We start from the raw sequence: 27,094 nt of genomic DNA, 5'->3' as shown, positions 1-27,094 counted from the left end.
AAATATTGGAGACATGGCATACTGAGTTACATTCAGGGATTACTGTTAGCTCTAGAATGCCCCTAGATATAATGGACAACCTAAGATGCAGTGAGTTACAGAGACTCATATATTCATGAAAAAGAATGTAGAGTACAAGGATTGCTTTTCCCAGCAACTTAAAGAGATCTGGAAATTTGGGTAGTTTGCATTCATGAAGAAGGAGGTAAATCTTGTTAAACTTCATGAGGGAGAGGGGCACACTGTAGGGCTTGATATTGTAGAACCCCTTCTTCAGAGAGCCTTAACAATAGTGCCCATATTGCCCAAAGAGACAGAGGAAAAGGGGATTAAAGACATGAACATCTGACACCATTCTCTTTCCTTAGCTAGGTACTATTCTGACATACCATTATGAGTTCCCTGCCACTGAAAAACATATTTGGATCATTTCTTACAGAGGCTCTAATGGCTTTGTGAGGCCCCCTAGTGGTATCTAGGGTAGCAGATGGAGTGAGGACAGTAATGATACGATTTTCAACTAGACTGCAATTTCTAGTTTGGTCCAGGCCATCTTCACTAGTTACCTACTTCAATTAAACTTCCTTAGAAGGCTATGTCATTTGGTTCATGGCACAATCCAGATCTTAACTAATGAGTTTTCAAAAATGGAAAAAGTAGCTACAAACAAGATTTTACTGTTGAGCCAGTGAACAGAGAGACCTAAAAATGGAAATTGGGTACCCACTCCTGAACCATCTGGTAAGGGTTTTTTCTAAAGAAATCCCTAGGTCTAGTTACTCAATAATGGGGTCTCAAGGAAAACACTGATGGACTCTCCACCAAAGATTTCTAGACCAGGTAGTAGGACATGGGTCCCAATGCACCTCACCACTAAAGTCCAAATTATGAAGACCCTTGACCAATACAAGTGTTCTTCCCTTTGCTTCTCCAAGTGATATTGAGAAGAATCAAAGAACTATGTACCACTTTTACTCAGACCTCTTAGCTTTCAAAAAACAAAAATTAGGGAAGTGTTGGGTGAATATTCTTATGTCACCAGTGGTGATCTGAGGATGTATGCCAAGGTCAGAATTCAAAAGGGGGGTTGGGGAGAAAATTCATGTCTAGGGCCATTAGGATACTGGTATGTAGATGACCATGATCTCCATAACCTCTGAAACCAGAAACTAGGGGAAACAGATAATAGTCTCTGATTTCTCATCTGAGGCTATCACCAAGGTGACACTTGGTCAAACACTACTATGAATGTATCCCTTCAGTCTACCATAAAACTGCATTTTTATAGCCCCCACTACTAAATTTATAATACAACAAAAGTATTTTCTATGTGCAACCCCATTCACATTCATCCCCAAGCCCTGATAGGAACTGCTGTATTTAGGGCCATTTGAGTGGGGCATGTAGAAGACTGCAAACCTCCAAACTAAATATCACCTAGTACCTGTGTCTCCAAAAATAAACTCCTGGGAAGAAAAAGAAATACTCTCATTCCTGAGACTAATGAAGCAAAAATTCCCCCATAAGACTATTTCCAATTTTAATAGCTAAGTTTCCCTTTCACATGGCTTTGGGTGCATAGTGACTTGATTAATTTTTTCAGGTAAGTACTATAGTACAGCCCTGAGTACTGGGGTACCTGAAATTGTAACTGTCATACAGTCTTTTCCAAACTGAAGGAACTTGATATGCAACTAATGACATATCCAATGGCCTCTGCTGTATCCTGCTTCATGCAAATGATCAGTGTCAATTTAACCTTATGTGGAATGAGTTGCAATATACCATTAATGTCCTTCACATGACTACCAAATTGCTCCAATTTCTGTAACCAATGAATAGGTCATGACTTCTTTTTTTTTCAATATATGAAGTTTATTGTCAAATTAGTTTCCATACAACACCCAGTGCTCATCCCAAAAGGTGCCCTCCTTAATACCCATCACCTACCCACCCCTCCTTCCCACCCCCCATCAACCCTCAGTTTGTTCTCAGTTTTTAAGAGTCTCTTATACTTTGGCTCTCTCCCACTCTAACCTCTTTTTTTTTTCCCTTCCCCTCCCCCATGGGTTTCTGTTAAGTTTCTCAGGATCCACATAAGAGTGAAAACATATGGTATCTGTCTTTCTCTGTATGGCTTATTTCACTTAGCATCACACTCTCCAGTTCCATCCACGTTGCTACAAAAGGCCATATTTCCTTCTTTCTCATTGCCACGTAGTACTCCATTGTGTATATAAATAGGTCATGACTTGTAAATGTCCTGCTCCAGAGGGAAGACTAGTGTTTTTTAAAATATATTTATTTATTTATGAGAAATAGAGCACAAGCGCAAGAGAGAGAAGACACAAAATCCAAAGCAGGCTCCAGGCTCCAAGCACAGACCCTGATGCGGGGCTCAAACTCACAAACCGTGAGATCATGACCTGAGCCAAAATCGGAAGCTGCACCGACTGAGCCACCCAGGTGCCCTAAGAGGGAGGACTAGTTTTTAGTTGAATGGCCCCAGATAAGGACGCCACCCAAGAAGTACTAGATGCCCTCTTGACCCACTCGTAGCTCTTGGCTAGACTATTAGTACAGAAAAGGTACATTTACCTGGCACCCTAGTAAAATCCCGGACATGATTTCTAAAGGACATGATCTCTCATTCCTGAGGAAAAGATTGCCAAGTTTTGGCTCACTCAACTCCAATAAATAAAAAGAGGCCCAGCAACTAGTGGGACTCTTGACTATTATATTCTCATTTTCCCTGTGTGAAATCCTTGATGATACCATCTTTGAGATTACCAGAAATGTTACTTATTTTTAGTGAGAATACAACAATAGGATGCCCTAAAGGCCCTCCAACAGACCTCCTGGCTCCCCACCCCCAATGCTCTTTTGATCTCTATTTCGTATTTGAATTATAGATCTCAGAAATATCTGTATGCCAATTGGACCCTATGGCAGAAGGCCACTGCTACAGGTCAGAGGCATCCATTGGGCTTTTGTATCCGTAATTACCTGGAGTTGGCTGAAAGGCACATTACTTTGAAGAAATAATTATTCACCTGTTTTGGGGCCCTGGTAAATTATGAGTGCTAGTCTTGTGGCTATAAAATGATCGTAAGACCATAGATTCCAACCAAAGGGTATCAATATTTTCACTTTTTTTCTCTAGTTATCTTAGGGTATTCATATTTTAGTCAAACTGTAACATTTCTATAAAATATATGTCCAAGTATAAATTCATGAGCCAAAATAAAAAGATGTTATAATGAGGTTATTTATTTTTATTGAGAGAGAGGGAGAGGGAGAGGGAGAGGGAGAGAGAGAGAGAGAAGAGCGCAAATGCACAAACAGGAGAGGGTCAGAGGGAGACTGAGAGAAAAATTTCAAGCAGGCTCCATGGTCAGTACAGAGCCCAGTGCAGGGCTTGATTCCATGACGCTTGGATCATGACCCAAGCTGAAAATCAAGAATCAGCTGCTTAATCACTGAGCCATCCTGGTGCCCCATCTAATGAGTTTAATTTAAAATAAAATTATTTGTAATATTATACTTACTACTAGGTCTTTCTCCTTTGTGGCTTCTTTGTTTCTCCACTTCAATTTCTGATTCTGACATTGAGTCTTGATGCTCAGGTAAATTATTTTCATCTGGTACTTCATCCTGAACTACATAAAGAATCATTTAGTCAACTAAATGAAAAAAAAGATACAATGTGAAATCCCTACATTTTAAATTTATAACAAGTGTGCATCATCATTATTTCTCATGTTTAGAAAGTTATAATTAAATTTCCACAATGCTAGATTTTAAATGAAAACTGTGCTGTTGAACTGGTTCAATATTCACAAATCAATCAACATGATAAACCACATTAATAAAAGAAAGGATAGGAGCGCCTAGGTGGCTCAGTCGGTTGAGCATCCAACTTCAGCTCAGGTCATGATCTCACAGCTTGTGAGTTTGAGCCCTGCGTCAGACTGTGCTGACAGCTCAGAGCCTGGAGCCTGCTTCAGTTTCTGTGTCTCCCTCTCTCTCTGTCCCCTCACGTTCTGTCTCTGTCTCTCTCAAAAATAAGTAAACATTACAAAAAATTTTTTAAAGAAAGGATAAGAAATATATGAGCCACTCAGTAGATGCAGAAAAGGCATTTGACAAAATACAGCATCCTTTCTGGATAAAAACCCTCAAGAAAGTAGGGATAGAGGGAACATACCTCAACATCATAAAGCTGTATTCCAAAGACCCACAGCAAATATCATCCTCAATGCGGAAAAACTGAGAGCTTTCCCCCTGAGGTCAGGAACATGAGAGGGATGTCCACTCTCACCACTGTTGTTTAACATACTATTTGAAGTCCTAGACTCAGCAATCAGACAACAAAAAGAAATGAAAGGCATACATTGGCAAGCAAGAAGTCAGACTTTCACTCCTGTCAGATGTCATGATACTCTACATGGAAAACCATAAAGACTCCACCAAGAAACTGCTAGAACTGATACATGAATTCAGCAAAGTCAAAGGATATAAAATCAATGTACAGAAATTGATTACATTTCTATATACTGATAATGAAGCAGCAGAAAGAGAAATCAAGGAATCAATCCTGTTTACAATTGGACCAAAAACTGTAAGATACCTAGGAATAAACCTAACCAAGATGTAAAAGATATATACTCTGAAAACTATAAAAACTTATGAAAGAAATTGAAGAAGACACACAAAAAAAACGGAAAAACATTCCATGCTTATGGATTGGAAAAACAAACATTGTTAAAATTTTTATTCTATGCAAATCAATATACACATTCAATGTAATTCCTATCAAAGTAATGACAGCATTATTCACAGAGCTAGAATAAACAATTCTAAAATTTGTATGAAACTATAAAAGACCCTGAATAGCCAAAGTAATGTCAAAAAAGAAAACTAAAGCTGGAGGCATCACAATTCCTGACTTCAAGTTGTGTCACAAAGCTGTATCATCAATACAGTATGGCACTGACACAAAAACAGACACAAAAATAGATCAGTGGAACAGGATATAAAACCCACAACTGGACCCACAGATGTATGGTCAACTAATCTTTCCAAAGCAAGAAAGACTATCCAATGGAAAAAAGAAAGTCTCTTCAGCAAATGTTACTGGGAAAACTGGACAGCGACATGCAAAAAGAATGAAAACTGGAACAATTTCTTACACCATAACAAAAATAATTCAAAATGGATTCAAAATGGATGAAAGATCTAAATGTGATATAGGAAACCATCAAAATCTTACAGGAGAAAACAGGTAGTAACCTCTTTGACCTCGGCCACAGCAACTTCTTCCCAGATATGTCTCCGGAGGCAAGGAAAACAAAAACAAAAATGAACTATTGGGACCTTATCAAGTTAAAAATGTTGTTCACAGTAAAGGAAACAACCAACAAAGCTAAAAGGCAACCAACAGAATGTGACAAGATATTGAAAATGACATACTGGATAAATATTTAGTATCCAAAGTCTAGTCTGTAAAGAACTTATCAAACTGAACACACAAAAAGCAAATAACCCGGTGAAGAAATGTGCAAAAGACATGAATAGACAATTTTCCAAAAAAGACATCCAGATAGCTAACGGACACATGAAAAGATATTCAGCATCCCTCAACATCAGGGAAATACAAATCAAAACCACACTGACGTATCACCTCACACCTGTCAGAATGGCTAAAATTAACAACTCAGGAAACAACAGATGTTGGTGAGGATACGGAGAAAGGGGAACCCTCTTGCACTGTTGGTGGGAATGAAAACTGGTGCAGCCATTCCAGAAAACAGTATAAAGATTCCTCAAAAAATTAAAAAGAACTATCCTATGACCCAGTAATTGCACTACTAGGAATTTATTCAAAGTATACAAAATACTAATTCTAAGGGACAGATGCACCCCAATGTTTACAGCAATGCTATCAACAATAGAAGCAATTTTGAAGCAAATTGAAAATTAAGAAGCAAACGAGTAAATGTGTTATGTTATTCAGAGTCAAGATTTACAAAGCAGAAGAAAGGACACACACATGAAATGGAGGAAGGCAAGACAAAGCCCTGAGGGGATAGATTAGAATTGAAGGTTTCCAAGATTCATCATGAATTCTAAATATGTTTATGCAGGTTTACATGCACATGTATATGTATATAGGCATATGAGTATGAATATATACATGTACATATAAGTATATGTGAATACACCCAAGGAATCTAACTCTAGGCCAGATCTTATGTGTGATGTTTCAGACACAAACATAGATAGTTATAAAGTCATGGGAAAGAGAAGCTTCTCAATCCACAAAAGACTTGATACACAACAAGTCATGGTCTCAACCCCTTCTTCTCCCATGCTCTTGTCAATACATAGTGCATTCTTACTCTAGTGGTTTCTAATTGGAGGCATCCTTATGGTGCTGGGGAAGAGGGGCTTGACTGAAGTATTGTTTAGGCACTCCCTCTGTGTACACCACCTCACTGAGGGGCACTTGAAGAAATTTTTCTCAGTTCCACTTTAGTCAGGACTTTTCTACTCCTACCCCTGCCACCACTACCTCCCAAGAACACAGGATCCATAAAATAGCAAGAGACTTTTGTTTGGAGATCCTTCAGCTCTGCGTTGATCCTCCCCTATATCTCATACCAGTTTGGACTGATGCATCTAATATTCATCCACTGCTGCTCCAAGAGAGGAAACAGAACACTGTTGTAGCTGGGGCCCTTTCCTGTTTAGACTCTTCTTGATACTATTGCATTAAGTGAATAAAGCCTTTTTATTTGTTACTTTTAATTGTTACTTTCATTTTGCTTTTTATTTTAATGGGCCAACTCAAAAACTGGCATATCTCTCAGACAAACTGTAGTGCAGGCAAGGTCAATGAAGTACAATGCCTTTACGGAAGACACACTTTGGAAGATGCTAGTGAATCTGTGGGACGTTCTGAGGTGGGGTAGTGGGGTTCTATGAGGTCATTAGAAGAGTCTGAGAGCTTCCTGGGCATTTTGGCAGTCAGGTCAGTATGTTTTGGACAGTCCTAGCAAACCATGTGGGGTGCTCTAGGAGAATGTGATTTTGGTTTTCACATAAGCTTTACGGTTCTGAGGAGGAACAAAGTTCTTTATTTTTAGACCTTGATTCATTGGCCAAGACACCTGCTGGAACAAATTAGAGATTCACCAGGCAACCTTTTAGAGAACTATGGAAGCAATTTGTGGCTACTGCTTATGGTTCACCAATGATGGGACCTAAAGTCACTGGAGACCCTGCATTCTAAGTTGCACCCAATAACTATTGTTAGCTCTAAGCATGCTCCTGGAACAGCATACCACATAGTGAATGATTAAGACTTGTACTTTAATGAAAAAGAATAAGCGCCATGGTATCACTTTCTCCAGTAACAAAAAAGATCTTAGAGACCTGCTTTCTTTGCCTCCATAGTAAAGGAAATAATCTTGTTAAACTTAGCGAAGGAAAAGGGCATATTTGGGCATCTCACTACAGAATACCATCTTCAGAAAGCCTTGACAGTAGCCGTATTGACTGAAGAGGTGACACTAAATGGAGGATGAAAAGAGAAAACATCTGAGACTAGTTACTGTTTTGGTTCTGAAAGGATGGCCCACCTGTGATGAGCTCCCTGCCACCAAAACAAGGTTTGGATCACCATTACAGAAGTGACAGTGTCCCTTTAAGCCACACTAGTGGTCCTGATGAAGTAGACGGTACATAATAATATTTTTATTTTTTTAATTTTTATTTTTAAGCCGTACTATTATATATATATATATATATATATATATATATATATATATTTTATTATGAAATTTATTGTTAAATTGGTTTCCATACAACACCCAGTGCTCATCCCAACAGGTGCCCTCCTCAATGCCCATCACCCACTTTCCCCTCCCTCCCACCCCCCCATCAACCCTCAGTTTATTCTCAGTTTTTAAGATTCTCTTGTGGTTTGGCTCCCTCTCTCTCTCTCTCTTTTTTTTCCTTCCCCTCCCCCATGGTCTTCTGTTAAGTTTCTCAAGATCCACATAAGAGTGAAAACATATGGTATCTGTCTTTCTCTCTATGACTTATTTCACTTAGCATCACACTCTCCAGTTTCATCTATGTTGCTACAAAAGGCCATATTTCATTCTTTCTCATTGCTACGTAGTATTCAATTGTATATATAAACCACAATTTCTTTATCCATTCATAAGCTGATGGACATTTAGGCTCTTTCCATAATTTGGCCATTGTTGAAAGTGCTGCTATAAACATTGGGGTACAAGTGCCCCTATGCATCAGTACTGCTGCATCCCTTGGGTAAATTCCTAGCAGTGCTGTTGCTGGGTCATAGGGTAGATCTATTTTTAATTTTGGGTGGAACATACACACTGTTTTCCAGAGTGGCCGTACCAGTTTGCATTCCCACCAACAGTGCAAGAGGGTTCCTGTTTCTCCACATCCTCGGCAGCATCTATAGTCTCCTGATTTGTTCATTTTAGCCACTCTGACTGGCGTGAGGTGATATCTCAGTGTGGTTTTGATTTGTATTTCCCTGATGAGGAGTAACGTTGAGCATCTTTTCATTTGCCTGTTGGCCATCTGGACGTCTTCTTTAGAGAAGTGTCTATTCATGTTTTCTGCCCATTTCTTCACTGGATTATTTGTTTTTCAGGTGTGGAGTTTGGTGAGTTCTTTATAGATTTTGGATACAAGCCCTTTGTCTGATATGTCATTTGCAAATATCTTTTCCCATTCCGTCGGTTGCCTTTTAGTTTTGTTGATCGTTTCCTTTGCAGTGCAAAATCTTTTTACCTTCATGAGGTCCCAATAGTTCATTTTTGCTTTTAATTCCCTTGCCTTTGGAGATATATCAAGTAAGAAATTGCTGCAGCTGAGGTCAGAGAGATTTTTTTCCCGCTTTTTCCTTTAGGGATTTGATGGTTTTATTTCACATTCAGGTCCTTTATCCATTTTGAGTTTATTTTTGTGAATGGTGTAAGAAACTGGTCATTCTAGGTTCATTCTTCTGCATGTTGCTGTCCAGTTCTCCCAGCAACATTTGTTAAAGACTGTTTTTTTTCCATTGGATATTCTTTTCTGCTTTGTCAAAGATTAGTTGGCCATACTTTTGCGGGTCCAATTCTGGAGTCTCTATTATTCCATTGGTCCATGTGTCTGTTTTTGTGCCAATACCATGCTGTCTTGATGATCACAGCTTTGAAGTAGAGGCTAAAGTCTGCGATTGTGATGTGTCCCGCTTTGGTCCCCGCTATTTGGGGTCTTTTGTGGTTCCATACATGTCGCGGCTGGCACGACAAACACCGAGGTCAGGGTCCTGAGGGTAGGGGAATGCAAGAAAAAAAGAGAGAAGAGAAAGTTTGGGAACAGGAGGGTCCCCTGGGCTGATGGCCCAAGTGACAGCTTTATTGTTGCTGTACACAATCTTTTATAACCAGACTTTTATGGGTTAGGTCATTCTAAGAATAAACAGGTTTCACATAATTGCTGCCCACCAAAACATTTAGTTCTGTGTTTCTTGTGCATTTTCTAGATGGGTCACAAGACCTTGTTGAAAACATTGCTAGCAAAACACAATTCCCATGTTTGTTTCTATCTGACTCGGGGTAGAAAAAGAGAGGTAGCATTACTGCCAACACCTGCAGACCACAGTCTTCAGGAATTAACTTTCTCAGCCTTGACAAGGCTTTCGTATGCCCTTGAAAGTGGGGGAATGGGAGGGGGGACCACCGGGTTGGCTTGAGTCAACAGGGAACACTGCTCGACCCGGTCTCAGCCTGGCACCGGGGCCCACCCCCCCCCCACATACAAATTTTAGGATTGCTTGCTCTAGCTTTGAGAAGAATGTTGGTGCAATTATGATTGGGATTGCATTGAATGTGTAGATTGCTTTAGGTAATACTGACATTTTAACAATATTTATTCTTCCAATCCATGAGCATGAAATGTTTTTCCATTTCTTTGTATCTTCTTCAATTTCCTTCAAAAGCTTTCTACAGTTTTCAGCATACAGATCTTTTACATCTTTGGTTAGGTTTATTCCTAGGTATTTTATAATTATTGATGTAATTGTGAATGGGATCAGTTTCATTGTCTTTCTGTTGCTACATTATTAGTGTATAAGAATGCAACTGATTTCTGTACATTAATTTTGTATCCTGTGACTTTGCTGAATTCATGTATCAGTTCTAGCAGACTTCCGGTGGAGTCTACCGGGTTTTCCATGTATAATAACACAGTAAGATTTTTAAATAGACCCAGATTTTTTAATTAATTCATGCCACCCTCACAAAATAGCAAGCTCTATTAAATTTATTCATAAGATCAGGTCATTGGGTACCATATAATCTGAATATTAAGTGGCAAATTATTACATAAAAATAGCAGCTACTGCTAAGCTTGCAATGATTGACCAACAGTGAAAACAATATGAAAATGGTAATCAGTCACCCATTTCTGGACAATCCAGGTCAAGGCCTTCTCAAAGAGATCTATGAGTGGATATCAAATAATGGGAGTGTCAAGAAAGTAAGTTGATTGACTCTGTACCAAGGCACTAATGGCCAGATACTAGGCAATGGGGTACCCAAAAGGCAGGTGAATCAGGGTCCATATGCTGATGGCCCCTATGACTAATACAAGTTCTACTGCTCAGCTCTTTCCACTGAATCTTGATATGAATCTGAGAGCCTATCAACCTTTATCAAGAACCCTTTGTTTTCAGAAATGAACAAGACTATGCATTAGACCAGGTCCCTTCACCATCAGTGGAAGACCTATGCTATGGTCAGAATTTAATGGGGAGGTAGGAAAGAATGGTGTTTCTTGGGCCTTTGGATACTGATGTTTTTGACTCTGACCTTCACAACACCTGATACCAAGATGTAGGGAAAATACACAATGTTCACTGGGTAAGGGCAAGGGATCTGGGTAATAATACCATTGGGTTTGAGGTCATTGTCAATGGGACCCTTACCCAGATCCAACTATGGATATTTCCCTTTAGATCACTGCAAACTTCCATTGTAATGGCCCAATTAGTATACATATTATTTATAGATGAATTGTCAATGTGAAGTCCCGCTTTGTACCAATTCCTCAGCCCTGATGGAAATTGTTGCAGTTAAGTCCATTTTAGTTGGCATGTGGAAGACTGAACCTATCCAATTACCAGTTTCTAGTGCCTTTGTCTCCCAAAACACCTGCCTGAGGATGAAAAAAAATATATAGCTGCCCTAATTGCTGAGTTGAATGAAATGAAAATTCTCCATGAGACTATTTAACTATCTAATAATTCAGTCAATCTGTGCTCACAACTTTGGGTGTATAGAGACTCAACTGATTTATGCAGCTTAATGTTGTAGTACAGACCTTACAACTATGGTATTTACATTGTGACAGTGCTACCGTCCATGTCCAAATTTGAGGGAACTTGGGATGCAGCAATTGCTATTATGAATGCCCTTTTTAGCATCCCTTTATTGTGGAAGATCATAATCAGTAGCCTTTAGGGATTGGGTTGTCATATGCCACTACTATACTTCCAAAAGGCTGTCAAAATTCTCTGAATATCTGCCATCAACACACAAATGATGACATGAAAAAGTCCCACTCTCAGAGAAATCAATAGACTTCCACTCTATTGATGACATCTACCAACACGGACACAACTAAACAAATACTGATTGTCCTGCAGATCCACATATGGAAAATCAGTGAGGTTAGTATTACGGGCAAGGTACAGTTACCTGGTACCCTAATAGAATTCCTCAACATGCTCTGTAAGGGGCATGGCATCTCATTTCAGAGAAGAGTGCCCAACTTTGCCCCTCTCTACTTTAACAAATGAAAGCCCAGCAATTGATGGGACAAGTCAGTTACTTACACTCTCATATTCCCCATTTAGGGTCTGTGATGGCCTATCTGTGGGATAAGTAGAAGGGCCAGTTCCTTTCAGTAGGGCCATGACCAAGAATATGCCCCAGAGTCCCTCCAACAGGTCACAAGGCTGCCCTTCCACAGAGCCCCTCTAATCTCTATTGGCTCATTGACTTACAGAACTCAGGAAAATCTCTTCTCCCTGAAAGAAGGTAAGGCAGGAGGCCACTGCCATAGGTCAGAAGTACCCCTTTGGTCTTTCAAACCCATATCTCCAGGAGGCAGATGAAAGGTACACATTCTTTAAGAGATATTATTGGCCAGTTACAGGACCTTTGCGGACACTGAGGGTTGCCCTTGACCAAGAAATAACCATAGGACAGGAAATACCAACAAAGAATATCAATACTTCTCCCTTTGTTCTATAGTTATCTTAGGGTACTTAACTTTAGTCAAGCTTTGATTTCTATAAAAATATACTGAAACAAATATTCATAAACCAAAGAAAAATGATCTTCCAATGAATTTCATTTAAAGCTATCTATAATTACCATACTTACCATAGAATCTTTCCCCTTTGGAAGCTCTTTGTTTTTTTACTTGCAGTTGAGTTTTTGACATTGAGTCTTTAGGATCATAATTTCCAGGTACTTTATCATGAGCTACATAAAGAGAGGCATTTAGTCCAGTAAATGGAAAAACAAAAATATTGTGAGATTCCAGGCTTTCAAAATATTGACAAATGCACAGCAAAGTTTTCTCTCATTTTTAAAAAGTTATAAGTAAATTATCATAATTATAGGTCCAATATGAAAATGGTGAGAAGAGTTTTTAATGGATGTATTAAAACTGTCTCATTATTCCATTAACATTCATAGTTCTCAAATATGTCTCAATTGAGTTTTTATTTCTGTTAATCCTTTAAATTAAAACATAATTATTGATGAAGGAATGAAAATATATATGCACAAGATTATTCATTACAGCATATTTGTAATTGCAAAATATTCAAAACCACATAAATATGCAAACATAGGAGATTGGTTCAATAAACTAAGGTATATACTAGAAACTATAGTAATATCAATTATGGTACATAGTATGATCCAAACAACTGTACACGCAACTCTAAAAGAAATGAAGAAAAGATCCAATCAAACTGATGGAGGAATGTCCAGGATATAATGTTAAGTGGAATAAAAAAACTGGTAGAAAGGGTATCTAGTACATTATCTTTTAGGAAATAACAGAAAGGAAATTTAAAAATAGATATTTACCTTTACAAAATTAAACATGAAAGATAAATCAGGGAAAAAAAGTAGTTTTTAGTTTTTTCCAAAGTCACTGTGGACGATGTTTGTTGAATTTTACTAAATAACTTTTGATAGTGCTAGGCATGTCCCTCACACTGAGGAACAGTCTATGATTTAGTATATATTTGAGACTCATTTTTAATGAACAAGTATACAAAACCTTCAACATCGCTTTGCTAGTGAGCTGAGGAGAGCACAGAGTATGAGGTAGTTTGCCTCCATCGTTAAGGAGGTAACTTATGAAATTTAGTGAGGGGATGCATCACAGCAGACTCACTCATTCAGAGTGCCCTCACAGTGGCCACTTGACCAAGGAAGACAAGGAAGTGGGGAAGGCAATAATGTAAACTCTAGACACATTTGGTCCTCAGCTCCTTTCTCAGGTTTGGCCCACCAATATTGAGTGTCCTTAGACCAGAAAGGCTGTTTGGATCACTTTTATAGCCACCTGAAAGATGAGCCACAAGGAGCCACTCTGATGGTCCTTTTGTTGAACAATGGGGGGCAAGCACAGTAAACAGATTAGGAGATTGTTAACTAGACTCAGATTTCCAGGGTCATTTGTACCACCTTTACTGGTTTCTAGTTCAATTAAACCTCCTTATAAGGTGATGTCAATTGGTTCACAAGACAACCTGAATCTTCTTAACTGACAGATTTCAGGGCAAGGAAAAACCAGCTAATGTGAAATAATGATGTTTGACTAGTGAATGGAGTAACATAAAAATGTTAAGCAGGAACCCACTTCTGAACAATCTGATTAAGTGTTTCCCCAAGGAAAGTTCTGAGTCTGGTTACTCGACAATGGGGCCTCAGGGATGACATCAATGGACTCTCCAACAAGGACTCATGGCCAGATAGTGATCCATAGGTCACCCAACACACAGCCCCACTAGAAGCCAAATGGTGATGACATATAAGACTAACACAAGTGCTCTTCTTTCTGCACTTCTTAGTTTATCTTGGGATAACCAGAGACCTCTCCTCCCCCACGACCTACTTTTACCCAAACTTTGAGCTTTCAGTATAAACAACAATGAGAATTAGGTCAAGATTCCTATATCTCCATCTGGGGATGAGGGTGTATGCCAAGGTCATGGTTCAATGGGAAGATGGGTGAGAATTGCATTTCTAGGCCTCTTGGATACTGGTACATATATGAATGTGATCCCTATAATTACTGACACTAGGATGAAGGGAAAAGAGATAAGGTCCAATTGTTTTGGGGTTGAGCGTACTAAATGGGACCTTTATCCAAACTCAACTATGGGTGTGTCCTTACAGGCCACTAAAAATCTCCACTGTTATGGCTTCCATTACTGAATACATTATTTGTATAGATGTATTTTCTATGTACATCTCACTCCTTTCCTCCCCAAGCCCTACTGGCAACAGATGTAGTTTAGGGCCATTTTAATTTGGTATATGGACAACTATAAGCCTACCAAGCTACCAGTGCCTAGCACCTTTGCCATCCAAGAACACTACCTAGGGAAACAAAAAAAAAAAAACTTACCTTCATTGCTGAGCTTAATAAAACAAAGTTGTCCGTGACATTTTTTTCTCTATTCATAAACCCTTTCAGTCTGTGTGTAAGGCCTTGGGTAGCTAGAGACTCAATTTATTAACACCACTCAGCACCATAGTACAGAAATGGATGCTGGTGTCACTTGGAATTGTGACCTTCATAGAAGTTTACTGCCCAAGGTGAGTGAAATAGGTATGCAGCAACTGGTATCATAAATGCCCTTTCTAGCATCCCTGTTCAACACCGGTAATTAGGATCATAAGTTTACCCTATGTGTAATGGGTTATAATATACCCTTGATGTCCTTCCATAAGCCTATAACCTGGAAAAAAGCCCTGCCCCCAGATCAAGTACTAACCTTCCACTATATTTATGACATTCTCCACTGGACCCCGACAAGAGTACTACCGAACAAGGACTGAATACTGTAATTACCCACGTGCAGCAACACAGCTATACCATTAATATAAACAAGGCACAAGAACCTGATACTCATGCAAAATATGGGGGCAAAATGGAAAGAATTACATTGTCTCACTCCAAGTTCTAAGGGGTAAAGCTTTTTTTTCTCTCTCTACCCAAAAAATACAAAGGAGGCCCAGTAATTAGTGGGATTATTTAGCTTCTGGAACTTTCATATTACCTATGCAGACATCTCAATGATACCCATCTATAATGTTACCAAAAAGGCCTCTACCTTTGAGTGGGTCCCAGCCAAACGGATGCCTTACGGATCCTCCAGCAGGCCTCTCAGGCAACCCTTCTAGTTTGTTCCTTTGATCCACATTTGCCTTTTGAGTTACAGATCTCAACACCTTATCTACCAATTTGAGTTCTATGACAGAAGGACAATGCCACAAGTCAGAGGTGACTGGTGGGTTACTGAACCCAAAATCTTCCTAAAATGTATACACCCCTTGAGATACTACTGGTCGGTCATTGGTTCTTAGTGGATAGTGAGCACATGACTTATGGATGTGAAATTGTCTTTCAAGCAGAAACCAACAAAAGTTATGAATACTTTGACTTTCTTCTCCAATTAGGATATTCAGATTCAAAATCAAACTATAAATTTTCTACAAAATATATGCTCATATACATATTCATGAACCAAAGTAAAACAATCTTCTGATATGATTAATTTAAAATATTTATGTATAATTATTATACTTACTAGTGACTCTTTCCTCTTTAGCAATTTTTTGTTTGTTTACTTGAAGTTGGGTTTTTGACATTGACTCTTGTGGCTCAAGCACAGGATTTTCATCTGTTACGTTGTCATGAGCTACATAAAGAGAGGCTTTTAAATCACCATTTAACAAAACAGAACTATTGTGAAATTCCTAAGTTTCAAACTTAGGAATAGTCTATAGCAGCATTTTCTTTCACATAAACAATTATAAATACATCACTATAATGTGAAATCTGACATGAATAAGGTGATAAGGGTTTTAATGGGTAATTGTTGGAGCTATCTCCTTAATTCAAGAAAATATTTTGCATTAAATATTTATATTAGCCTCTAATTTTCTTGTGTTATTTATACTTTATGTTAATGCATATTAATAAAATAAAAGTGACAACATATGTACATTATCTCTACATTATTTTTCATTGAAAAATATTCAAAATTGCATAAATGTTCAAGTATGGGTGACTGAATAAGATATAATTCTATGAACTATGGCATGGTATAAATTCTCATAAGTAATGTGATAATGATCTTTATAAGCTGACTTATAAGAATTTCCTGGAGATAATATTACGTGGAAAAAAGAAACCAGAAATGGGGATAATGATTTTAAAAGAAAGAAAATAAAAAAGGAGAGAGCAAAATAGATACCTTTAAAACAGAAAACACAGGAAACATGTAAGAAAAAATACAAATGATCAACTATAAGATGTGAGGGGAATAATGAGGAAGGAATGGTAATCTCTAAGTATACCTTTTTACTTATTTTCTAATTTAGAAGTACAATCACATTATGCATATTCCAAATATTGAAATAAGGTCAAGTATAAGACAACTAAAATGGAAAGAAACCTTAGAAAGAAAAAGTACTAATCTAAGTAATTCAGCAATTTATTATTTAACATAAACCCTCATTCTTCAACAAGAGAGTAGGGGGCAGACTACAAACATGTAACAGAATCTTTCAATAGGTTTATTTTTCTAGTGGCATATACTAAGCAATTCTGAAATAATTTCAGAAACGTTGTAGGGATGAGCAAATTAATATGGTTGTTCAGAGTCAGGTTCACACTATAAAAGAAAGAACATCTGCATATGAAAAAAAGGAAGGGAAGAACAAGTACTGAGGGGATGGACTGAAATTTAAGATGTCCATGAGAACTCATGATTTCTAAATTAATTTAGAAATTAGTTGTTACTTTCAATTTGGCTTGCTATCTAAATATGTCTCTGCATGTGTATATGCATGTATATGTGCACATATGTGTGTGTGTGTATAAATAGGTGTATGTGTATATATACATATGTATATATAGGAGTCCAACTCCAGGCCAAAATCCTACATTTGACATTTTAGGCCCAATCATAGACAATTACAAAGTTTCTACCTGGCAGTACTTACAGTGGGGAAGGGGAGTGGAATTTAACACCCACACCAAGTTTAATTCACAGCCTATGAATGCCAGACACTTGAGGTAATTGCAGTCAAAGACTAAGACCCATCCATGGCATGCTCTTATGCATTCTGTTTCCATGCGAGGTGCCTCCATTAGAGGCCTTCTTGTGAAAAATGGAGGAGTCAGCTAATACACTGTACTTTTTAGGCACTTCTCAATAGGCCACTTTACTAGGGATATTTAAAGATACCTTTCTCATTTCAACTCAGTATTTAGGACTTCTGTACTCCTAGTCATCCTACATCAATATTTGCAAGGCTTCTGGATTAAAAAACAGACCAGAACCTTTTGTTTGGGGCTTCTTCAGCTATGAGATTATCTTCCCCCAAACTTCACTCCCATCTGTACTGATACATCTGACCCTTTGCTGGTTTGGTTCTGTGGAGTAAATGAAAGACGTTTTCCTATTTAGACTCTTGTTTATACTATTGTAGTAAGTGAATAAAAGCTTAACTGTTACTTTCAGTTGGGCTTGCTATCTAAATTGACGAAGTCAAAATTGGCAGCTTTTTCTCTGACAAATTGGCATAGTCAACAATAAAGTAAAATTCTGGAAGGAGAACTTTGGAAGGTGCTAGTGAGTCTGCAAGACTCTTTTGAGGGATACAACTGGATCATTCACAAAAGTCATAGGGTCCTACAGGGCACATCATCAGACAAGACAATGTATCTCCAGAAGTGCTAGTGGACACTGACTGGGGCTCTCCAGGAGAGTACTATTGTATTATTTACATATACTTTACTTTTAAATTCTGGGCATAAACAATGGTCCTTCTATTTACCTCTCAATTCACTGGCCAAAACACACAGTGAGTGGTCAAATTAGATATTCAACAGATGAACTCTAAGCTAGGGAAGCAATACCTTGGCTACTGCCTTTGGTCCTCTGGTGATAGGACCTAAAGTTAATCAGAGATCTAGCATGCTGAGTTGCACTCAGTGCTGTTAATTTTAAGAACCCCTCCGTGTCATAGTTAGCCTACGACTCATTAATTTATTGAGATATGTTCTTTAAGGAAAAAAGAATGTAGGGTCTTGAGAGTCACTTGATCCAGTGACCTGAAGAGACCTTAGAGACTGGGTAGTTCCCCTCAATAGTACAGGAGATAATCTTTTTAAACTTATTGAGGGAGACTAGCATCTGTGGGGCTTGTGAATACAAAACCCCTTGGAGAGACTGGACAACAGCAATGTTGCCCACAGAAGTGGGCATGGAATTGTTCTGTCAAGGTAGCAACTATTGACCAGCAGAAAAATGATATAAAATGGTAATTGGGCAGCTAAACCTGGACAAGATAAGCAAAGGTTTTCTAGATGAGATATATAAGTTCAGTTGCCCATCAGTGGGTTCTCAAATGAAGAGACTGAAGGACTCTTTACCAAGGTACTCATGGACAGGTAGTATTCAGGAGCACTCAACAGTCTGTACCACTATGGTATACATGGTGACAGTTACTGTGACAAAAACAAGTGTTATCACTCTACTCCTTAGAATGTTTTTTTTCTTCCAAACTTTTATTTAAATTCCAGTTAGTTAACATACAGTTAATATCAGTTTCATGTATAGGATTTAGTGATATCACTTACTTACATACAATACCAAGTGCTCATCACAAATACCCTTAATCATCCATTTAACCCATCTCCCAGCCCACCTCCCCTCCAGCAACCCTAAGTTTGTTCTCTATAGTTAAGAGTCTGATTTATTGTTTGCCCCTCCTTTTTTTTACATGTTTATCTGTTTCTTAAATTCCACATATGAGTGAAATCATATGATATTTGTCTTTCTCTGAATAACTTATCTCACTTAGTATAATACTCTCTAGCTCCATTCACGACATTGCAAATGGCAAGATTTCATTCTTTTTTATGGCTGAGTAATATTTCAGTGTGTGTGTGTGTGTGTGTGTGTGTGTGTGTGTGTGTGTTACATTTTTATTCATTCACTAGTCAAGCTGTAGTGATCAAGACAGTATGGGCACTGGTGCAAAAACAAACACATAGATCAATGGAACAGAATAGAAAACTCAGAAATGAACCCACAACTATAAGGTCAATTAATCTTCAACTAAGCAGGAAACAACATCCAATCAGAAAAATAGTCTCTTCAACAAATGGTATTGGGAAAACTGGAGAGCAACATGCAAAAGAATGAAACTGAACCATTTTCTTACAACACACATAAAAACAAATTCAAAATGTATTAAAGATCTAAATGTGAGACATGAAACCATCAAAATCTCAGAGGAGAACACAGGTAGGAACCTCTTTGACATTGGTCATAGAAGCTTTCTACTAGATACATCTCCTGAGGCAAGGAAACAAAAGCAAAATGAACATCAAAATATAATGTCTCTGCACAGTGAAGGAAACAATCAACAAAGCTAAAAGGAAATCTACAGAATGAGAGAAGATATTTAAAAGTGACATATCCAATAAAGGGTTGGTATCCAAAATATATAAATAAATTATAAATGACAACACCCAAAAATGAAAATCCAGTTAAAAAATGGCCAGAAAACACGAATAGACATTTTTCCAAAGAAGACATCTAGATGGCTAACATATGAAAATATTCTCAACATCATTCATCATCAGGGAAATATAAATCAAAACTACAATGAGATATTACCTCACCCCATCAGAATGGCTACAATTAACAACACAGGAGACAAAGATGTTGGTAAGTATGCAGAAAAAAAGGAACTCTCTTACACTGCTAGTCGGAATGCAAACTGGTGTAGCCACTCTGAAAAACAGTATGGAGGTTCCCCAAAAAGTTAAAAATAGAACTAACTACTACTAGGTATTTACCCAAAGAAATAAAAAATACTGATCTGAAGGGATACTTACACTTCAGTGTATATAGCAGCATTATCAACAATAGCCAAATCATGTAAAGATCCCAAATGTCCTCCCAGTGAATCTTGATAGGAGTCAGAAAGCCCAGCCAATTTTTACTCTGAACTTTTTCCTTTCAAAAATGAAAAATACAAGGGGATAGGCCACATCCCAATATACCCAGTGGACACCTGAGGACCTCTTCTAAGGAAGAAGTTAACTGGAAAATGGTGGACAAGTTCATTTCTTAATTTCTTTTGAATAGTGGTGCATAAGTGGCTGTAATCACAACTCTTGACATCAGGATGACAGGAACACAAATAATGCTGTCTGGTTTGGGGTCTGAGGCCAACAGCAATGGAACTCTTATCCAGACCAGACTATGGATGGGTCCTCTTGGGTCAACAAAAAATTCCATTGTTATGGCCCCAGAAAATAAATGTATTAGAGATATGTGTTAGAGATATATTGTCTATAAGAAACTGCACTCACATTCTTCCAAGCCCTGATGGAAATTGTTGCAGTTACAGCCATTTTAGGGGAGCATAAGAAAACAGTTAACCTACCTAATTGCCAGCACCTAGCACCTTTGTCTCCCAAAAATCTTCCTGGGAAATAAGATAAATAATTTCACTCTTTGCTGATCTTAAGACAGAAAAATCTCCTGGAAACTATGTCCCCATTCAATAAATCTATTGGCTTATGCATCTGGCCTTGAGTTCATACTCAATTGATTTTGGTCATTCAATACAAAGGACAGCCCTTGGTACTAGCAGTATCTGACACTGACTGATGTAGAAACTATTGTCCACAGTGTGGGAACTTGTTATGCAACAATTGATATTGCAACCCTTTTCAGTATCCCTCTGCCTGGGAATTATTAGTATCAGTTCATTCTTGTGTAGAATGGGTGTAACTCATCACTCATATCCTTCTACAAATCTATCTAAATTTTTGATCTGTCACCAATGCATAGATCATAACCTGGAAAATATCCCACTACCAGAGGGAGGAATAGCTTTCTATGTTATTGATAATATCATTATATTGGTTCCAGACAAGGAATTAACCAAAACCAAGGGCTAGACACCTTGCTGATGCACAGGTGGTAACTTGATGGACCATTATTACAAAGTTCAAGAACCTAGTACCCAAATGAAATTCCTGGGCATTATTTACAAGAGGTATGGTGTCTCATCCCATTAGAGGAAACTGGCTTTGGCCCTCTATGCTACAACAATTATAAAGGATACCTGATAATTGATGGAACTATTCACTTACTTGCATGCTCAATGCTCCCTATCACTGGGATTATAAGAAAGGTAAATGGATTTTTAATGGATCCACAACCAGAAGAATGACCTGGAAGCCCTCACACTGAGGCAACCCTTCCTCTAGTCTCCTCTGATCCATTTTGCTTTTCGAGTTACAGATCTCAACAATGTCTCTCTTTGCCAGTTGGAACTTTAGGAAGAAAAACACTGCCACAGATAAGAGGCATCTGTTGGACCTTTGAATCCATAATCTCTACCAGTAGCTAGGTGAAAAATATACACCCTTTAAGAAATAATTAGTGGTCTATTATTGAGCTTCAGTGGATACTGACATATGACTCATGACTGTGAAATAGTCTCAATACAAGCAATTCCAACCAGAAGTTATCAATACTTTTGTTTTTGTTCTTTAACTATCTTAGGATATTCATACTTTAAATCAAAGTGTAAAAATCTCTATAAAATATATGTTCAAATACATATTCATGAACCAAAGTAAAGAGATTTGATGAATATAACTTAAAATAATTTAGGTTTATCTATAATTATTCTACTTACTAATGAATGTTTCACCTTGGGAAGTTTTTTGTTTCTTTACTTGCATTTCTGTTTCTGACTTTGAGTCTTGATGCTTAAGCATAAGGTTTTTATCTGGTACATCATCATTAGCTACATAAAGAGACTTTGATCTTAGACTCCCAGCTTCCTTAACTATGAGAAATAAATTTATCTTGTTTACAAGCTACACAGTCCATGGTATTTTGTTATATCATCCCAAATGGATTTAAAAAGAAATGTTCCCTTTACACACACACACACACACACACACACACACACACACACACACATCCCTTGCCTGTCTCACTATGTGTGTGTGTTTAAGAAGGGTTGGTATTAATTTTTCTACACATTTTTGGTAAAATTCACCTATGAAGTCATCTGATCCTAGAATTTTCTTTGTTGAGTGCCTTTTGATAACTCTCAATACGTTTATTTGTTACTTACCCATTTAAGCTTTCTATTTCTTCTTGATTCAGCCTTAGTATTTTGTATATTTCTAGGAATTCACCCACTTCTTCTAGGCTGGCCTAATTTGTTGATGTTTAATCGTTCATAATATTCCATTATAATTTTTTAAAAATTTCTGTGACATCAGAAGTAATAGTCCTCATTTGTGATTTTATCTATTTGAGTCCTCTCTTTTTTCTTAGCCTAGTTATTGGTTGTCAATTTTGTTTATCTTTTCAAAAATCCAACTCTTAGTTTAGTGATTTTTTTTATTGTTTTTCTATTTTTATTTATTTATGCCCTAACTTTTATTATTCTTTTCCTTCTGCTAACTTTGATCATAATTTGTTTTTCTCTTTCCAGTTCTTTCAAGTATAAAGCTAGGTAAAAATATTCTGCAAAGCAAAGGAAACAATATGTGTCTTTCTCTGACTGACTTATTTTGCTTAGCACAATACCCTCCAGTTCATCCACATTGGTGCAAATGGCAAGATGTCATTCTTTTTCAAGATGAGTAGTATTCCATTGAATATGTATGCCAATTCTTAATCCATTCATCAGTTGATGGCCATTTGGGTTCTTTTCATACTTTGGCTATTGTTGATAGTGCTGCTATAAACACTGGGGTGCATGTACCCCTTCGAATCAGCACTCCTGTATCCTTTGGATAAATTCCTAGTAGTACAATTCCTAGTAGTACAAATCCTAATAGTGAAATTGATGGGTCACAGGGTAATTCTGTTTTTAATGTTTTGATACTCCATACTGTTTTCTGGAGTGGCTGCACCAGTTTGCATTCCCACCAACAGTGCAAGAGTATTCCCCTTTCTCCACATCCTCACCAACATCTGTTGTTGCCCGAGCTGTTAATTTTAGCCATTTTGACAGGTGTGAGGTGGTATCTCAGTGTGGTTTTGATCTCTATTTCCTTGATGATGAGTGATGTTGAGCATCTTTTCATGTGTCTGTTTGCCATCTAAATGTCTTCTTTGGAAAAGTGTTCATTCATTGTTTTTGCCCATTTCTTCACTGGATTATCTGTTTTTTTGGGGTGTTGAGTTTGGTAAATTCTTTATAGATGTTTGATACTAACCCTTTATTTCATATGTCATTTACAAATATTTTCTCCCATTCCACCAGTCGCCTTTTAGTTTTGTTGATTGTTTCCTTTGCTTTGCAGAATATTTTTACCTTAATGATGTTCCAATAGTTCATTTTTGCTTTTATTTTCCTTGCCTTCTGAGACATGTCTAGTAAGAAGTTGCTGCAGCCAAGGTCAGAGAGGTTGTTGCCTGTTTTCTCCTGTAGTACTTTGGTGGATTCCTGTCTCACATTTAGGTCTTTCATCCATTTTGAATTTATTTTTATGTACGGTGTAAGAAAGCGGTCTAGGTTCATTCTTCCACATGTTGCTGTCCATTTCTCCCAACACCATTTGCTGAAGAGACTATATTTTTCCATTGGATACTCTTTCCTGCTTTGTCAAAGATTAGTTGGCCATATATTTGTGGGTCCATTTATGGGTTCTCTATTCTACTCTATTAGTCTATTTGTCTGTTTTTGTGTCAGTACCATACTGCCTTGATGAGTACAGCTTTGTAATACAGGCTAAAGTCCAGGATTGTGATGCCTCCAGCTTTGGTTTTCTTTGTCAACATTACTGTGGTGAATTAGGGTTTTTTGTGATTCCATACAAATTTTAAGATTGTTTGTTCTAGCTCTGTGAAGAATGCTGCTGCTATTTTGATTGGGATTTCATTAAATGTGTAGATTCCTTTGGGTAGTATGGACATTTTAACAAAATTTGTTCTTCCAATCCATGAGCCTTAAATGTTTTTCCATTTCTTTGTGTCTTCTTCAATTTCTTTCATACACTTTCTATAGTTTTCATCATACAGATCTTTTACCAGTTTAGTTAGGTTAATTCCTAGATATTTTATGGTGCTTGATGCAATTGTAAATGGGATCAATTTCAAGATATGTCTTTCTCTTGTTTCATTTTTGGTGTATAGCAATGCGGCCAATTTCTGTACATTGATTTAATACCCTGCAACTTTGCTGAATTCTTGTAACAGCTCTAGAAGTTTTTGGTGGAGTGTTTCAGGTTTTCCATGTAGAATATTATGCTAAGAATCAAAGTTTGACTCTTTCTTTGCCATTTTGAATGCCCTTTATTTCGTTTTGTTGTCTGATTGCTGATGCTAGGACTTGAAATAATGTTAAACAATAATGGTGAGAGTAGTTATCCCTGTCGTGTTCCTGATCTCAGGGGGAAAGCTCTCAGTTTTTTCCCATTTGGGATGATATTAGCTGTGGGCCTTTCATATATGGCTTTTAGAATAAGGTATGTTCCTTCTATCCCAACTTTCTGAGGGTTTTTATTAAGAAAAGATGCTGTATTTTGTCAAAATCTTTTTCTGCATCTATTGGCAGCATCATATGGTTCTTATCCTTTCTTCTATCAAAGTGATGTATCATGTTGATTGATTTGTGAACATTGAACCAACCCTACAGCCCAGAAATTAATCCCACTTGATCATGGTGAATAATTCTTTTAATATACTGTTGAATTCAATTTGCTAGTATTTTTGCTAGTAATTTCTTAGAATTTTTGCATCCGTGTTCCTCAGGGACCTTAGCCTGTAATTCTTTTTAGTAGGGTCTTTGTTTTTGGAATCAAGGTAATGCTGGCTTCATAGAATGATGGGGCGCCTGGGTGGCTCAGTCAGTTAAGCATCCAACTTTGGCTCAGGTCATGATCTCATGGTCCGTGAGTTTGAGCCCTGTGTTGGGCTCTGTGCTAACAGCTTAGAGCCTGGAGCCTGCTTCAGATTCTGTGTCTCCCTCTCTCTCTGCCCCTCCCCTGCTTGCACTCTGTCTCTGTCTCTCTCAAGAATAAATATTTTAAAAATTAAAAAAAAGAATGAGACTGGAAGCTTTACTTCTGTTTCTATTTTTTTTTTTTTTGCAACAATTTGAGAATATGTATTAACTCTGCTTTAAATGTCTTGTAGAATTCCCCTGGGAAGTCATCTGGCCCAGGACTCTTATGTGTTGGGAGATTTTTGATAACTGATTTAATTTCTTTGCTGGGTATGGGTCTGTTCAAACTTTTCCTTTCTTCCTGTTTGAGTTTTGGTAGTGTGTGAATGTTTAGAAATTTTCCCATTTCTTCCAGATTTTCTAGTTTGTTAGCATATAATTTTTCATAGTATTCTCTAATAATTATATTTCTGTGGTGTTGGCTGTAATCTCTCCTCTTTCTATCATGATTTTATCTATTTGGGCCCTCTGTCTTTTCTTGTTGAGAAGTCTGGCTGAGGGTTTATCAATTTTGTTTATTCTTTCAAAAATCAGATCTTAGATGCATTGATCTGTTCTACTCTGTTTTAGTATATTCTACTATATTGCTTATTTCTGTTCTAATCTTTATTATTTCTATTCTGCTGGGTTTGTTTGGGCTTTATTTGCAGCTGTCTTTCTAGCTCCTTTAGGTGTAAGCTTAGGTTGTGTATTTGGTACCTTTCTTGCTTCTTGAGATAGACCTGAATTGCAATGTATTATCCTCTTAGGACTGCCTTTGCTACATCCCAAAGTGTTTGCACTATCGTGTTTTCATTTTCATTTGCTTCCATATATTTTTAAATTTCTTCTTTAATTTCCCAGTAGACCCATTCATTCTTAAGTAGGAAGTTCTTTAACCTCCATGTATTTGGGGACTTTCGAAATTTTTTCTTGTGGCTGATTTCAAGTTTCATAGTGTTGTTCAGTGTTGTGATCTGAAAATATGCATGGTATGATCTCAATCTTTTTACACTTCCTGAGGGCTGTTTTGTGACCCAATATGTGATCTATTTTGGAGAATGTTCCATGTGCACTAAAGAAGAATGTGTATTCTGTTGCTTTAGAATGAAAAGTTCTGAATGTATCTATTAAGTCCATCTGGCCCAATGTGTCATTCAGAGCCATTGTTCCCTTATTCTCTGCCTAGATGATCTGTCCATTGTTGTAAGTGGAATATTAAAGTCCCCTATTATCATGATATTATTATCTATACATTTAGTTATGTTTGTGATTGATTTATATATTTTGGTGTCTTACGTTGGGGCATAAATTTTTACAATTGTTGGCTCTTCTTGATGAATAGACCCCTTAATTATGATAGAATGCCCTTTTTCAACTCTTGTCAGACTCTTTGTTTTAAAATCTAGTTTGTCTGGGGGCACCTGGGTGGCTCAGTTGGTTAAGTGTCTGACTTCAGCTCAGGTCATGATCTCATAGCTTGTGAGTTTGAGCCCCACGTCAGGCTCTATGCTGACAGCTTGGAGCCTAGAGCCTGCTTCGGATTCTATGTCTCCGTCTCTCTGCTCTCCCCAACTTGCTCTCTGTCTCTGTTTCTCTCTCAAAAACAAATAAACATTTAAAAATAAATAAAATAAAATCTAGTTTGTCTAATAGAAGCATGGCTACTCCATCTTTCTTTTGATATCTGTTAGCATGACAGATGGTTTTCCATCCCCTCACTTTGAATCTGCAGGTGTCCTGAGGTCTACAATGAATCT

General features: G+C 37.5%; 1 protein-coding gene across 18 annotated transcripts in view; it reads right to left on the bottom strand.

The window, feature by feature from the left end:
* LOC125170263 (coiled-coil domain-containing protein 7-like) overlaps positions 1 to 27,094 on the bottom strand; it is a 305,241-nt gene that overhangs the window by 123,344 nt on the left and 154,803 nt on the right. For 14 of the 18 annotated variants that reach the window (XR_007153952.1, XR_007153953.1, XR_007153951.1 and 11 more), the window contains 6 exons: positions 22,083 to 22,193; positions 20,817 to 20,858; positions 15,935 to 16,060; positions 15,458 to 15,595; positions 12,480 to 12,581; positions 3,549 to 3,659 (listed from right to left, as the gene is read on the bottom strand). Coding sequence is in view for 14 of the 18 variants with exons in the window: in XM_047866717.1 (XP_047722673.1) it covers positions 3,549 to 3,659; positions 12,480 to 12,581; positions 15,458 to 15,595; positions 15,935 to 16,060; positions 20,817 to 20,858; positions 22,083 to 22,193 (630 nt within the window). In the remaining 4 variants the exon portion in view is untranslated. Of the gene's footprint in view, positions 1 to 3,548; positions 3,660 to 12,479; positions 12,606 to 15,457; positions 15,596 to 15,934; positions 16,061 to 20,816; positions 20,859 to 22,082; positions 22,194 to 27,094 lie in introns of all 18 variants that reach the window. The other 4 variants (XM_047866720.1, XM_047866724.1, XM_047866729.1 and 1 more) reach the window with 4 other exon arrangements.

Source organism: Prionailurus viverrinus, chromosome B4, assembly GCF_022837055.1.
Source record: "Prionailurus viverrinus isolate Anna chromosome B4, UM_Priviv_1.0, whole genome shotgun sequence".
NCBI classification, from domain to species: Eukaryota; Metazoa; Chordata; class Mammalia; order Carnivora; family Felidae; genus Prionailurus; species Prionailurus viverrinus.
Note: the sequence above shows the minus strand (reverse complement) of the source record. Positions and strands in the feature narration are given on the sequence as shown.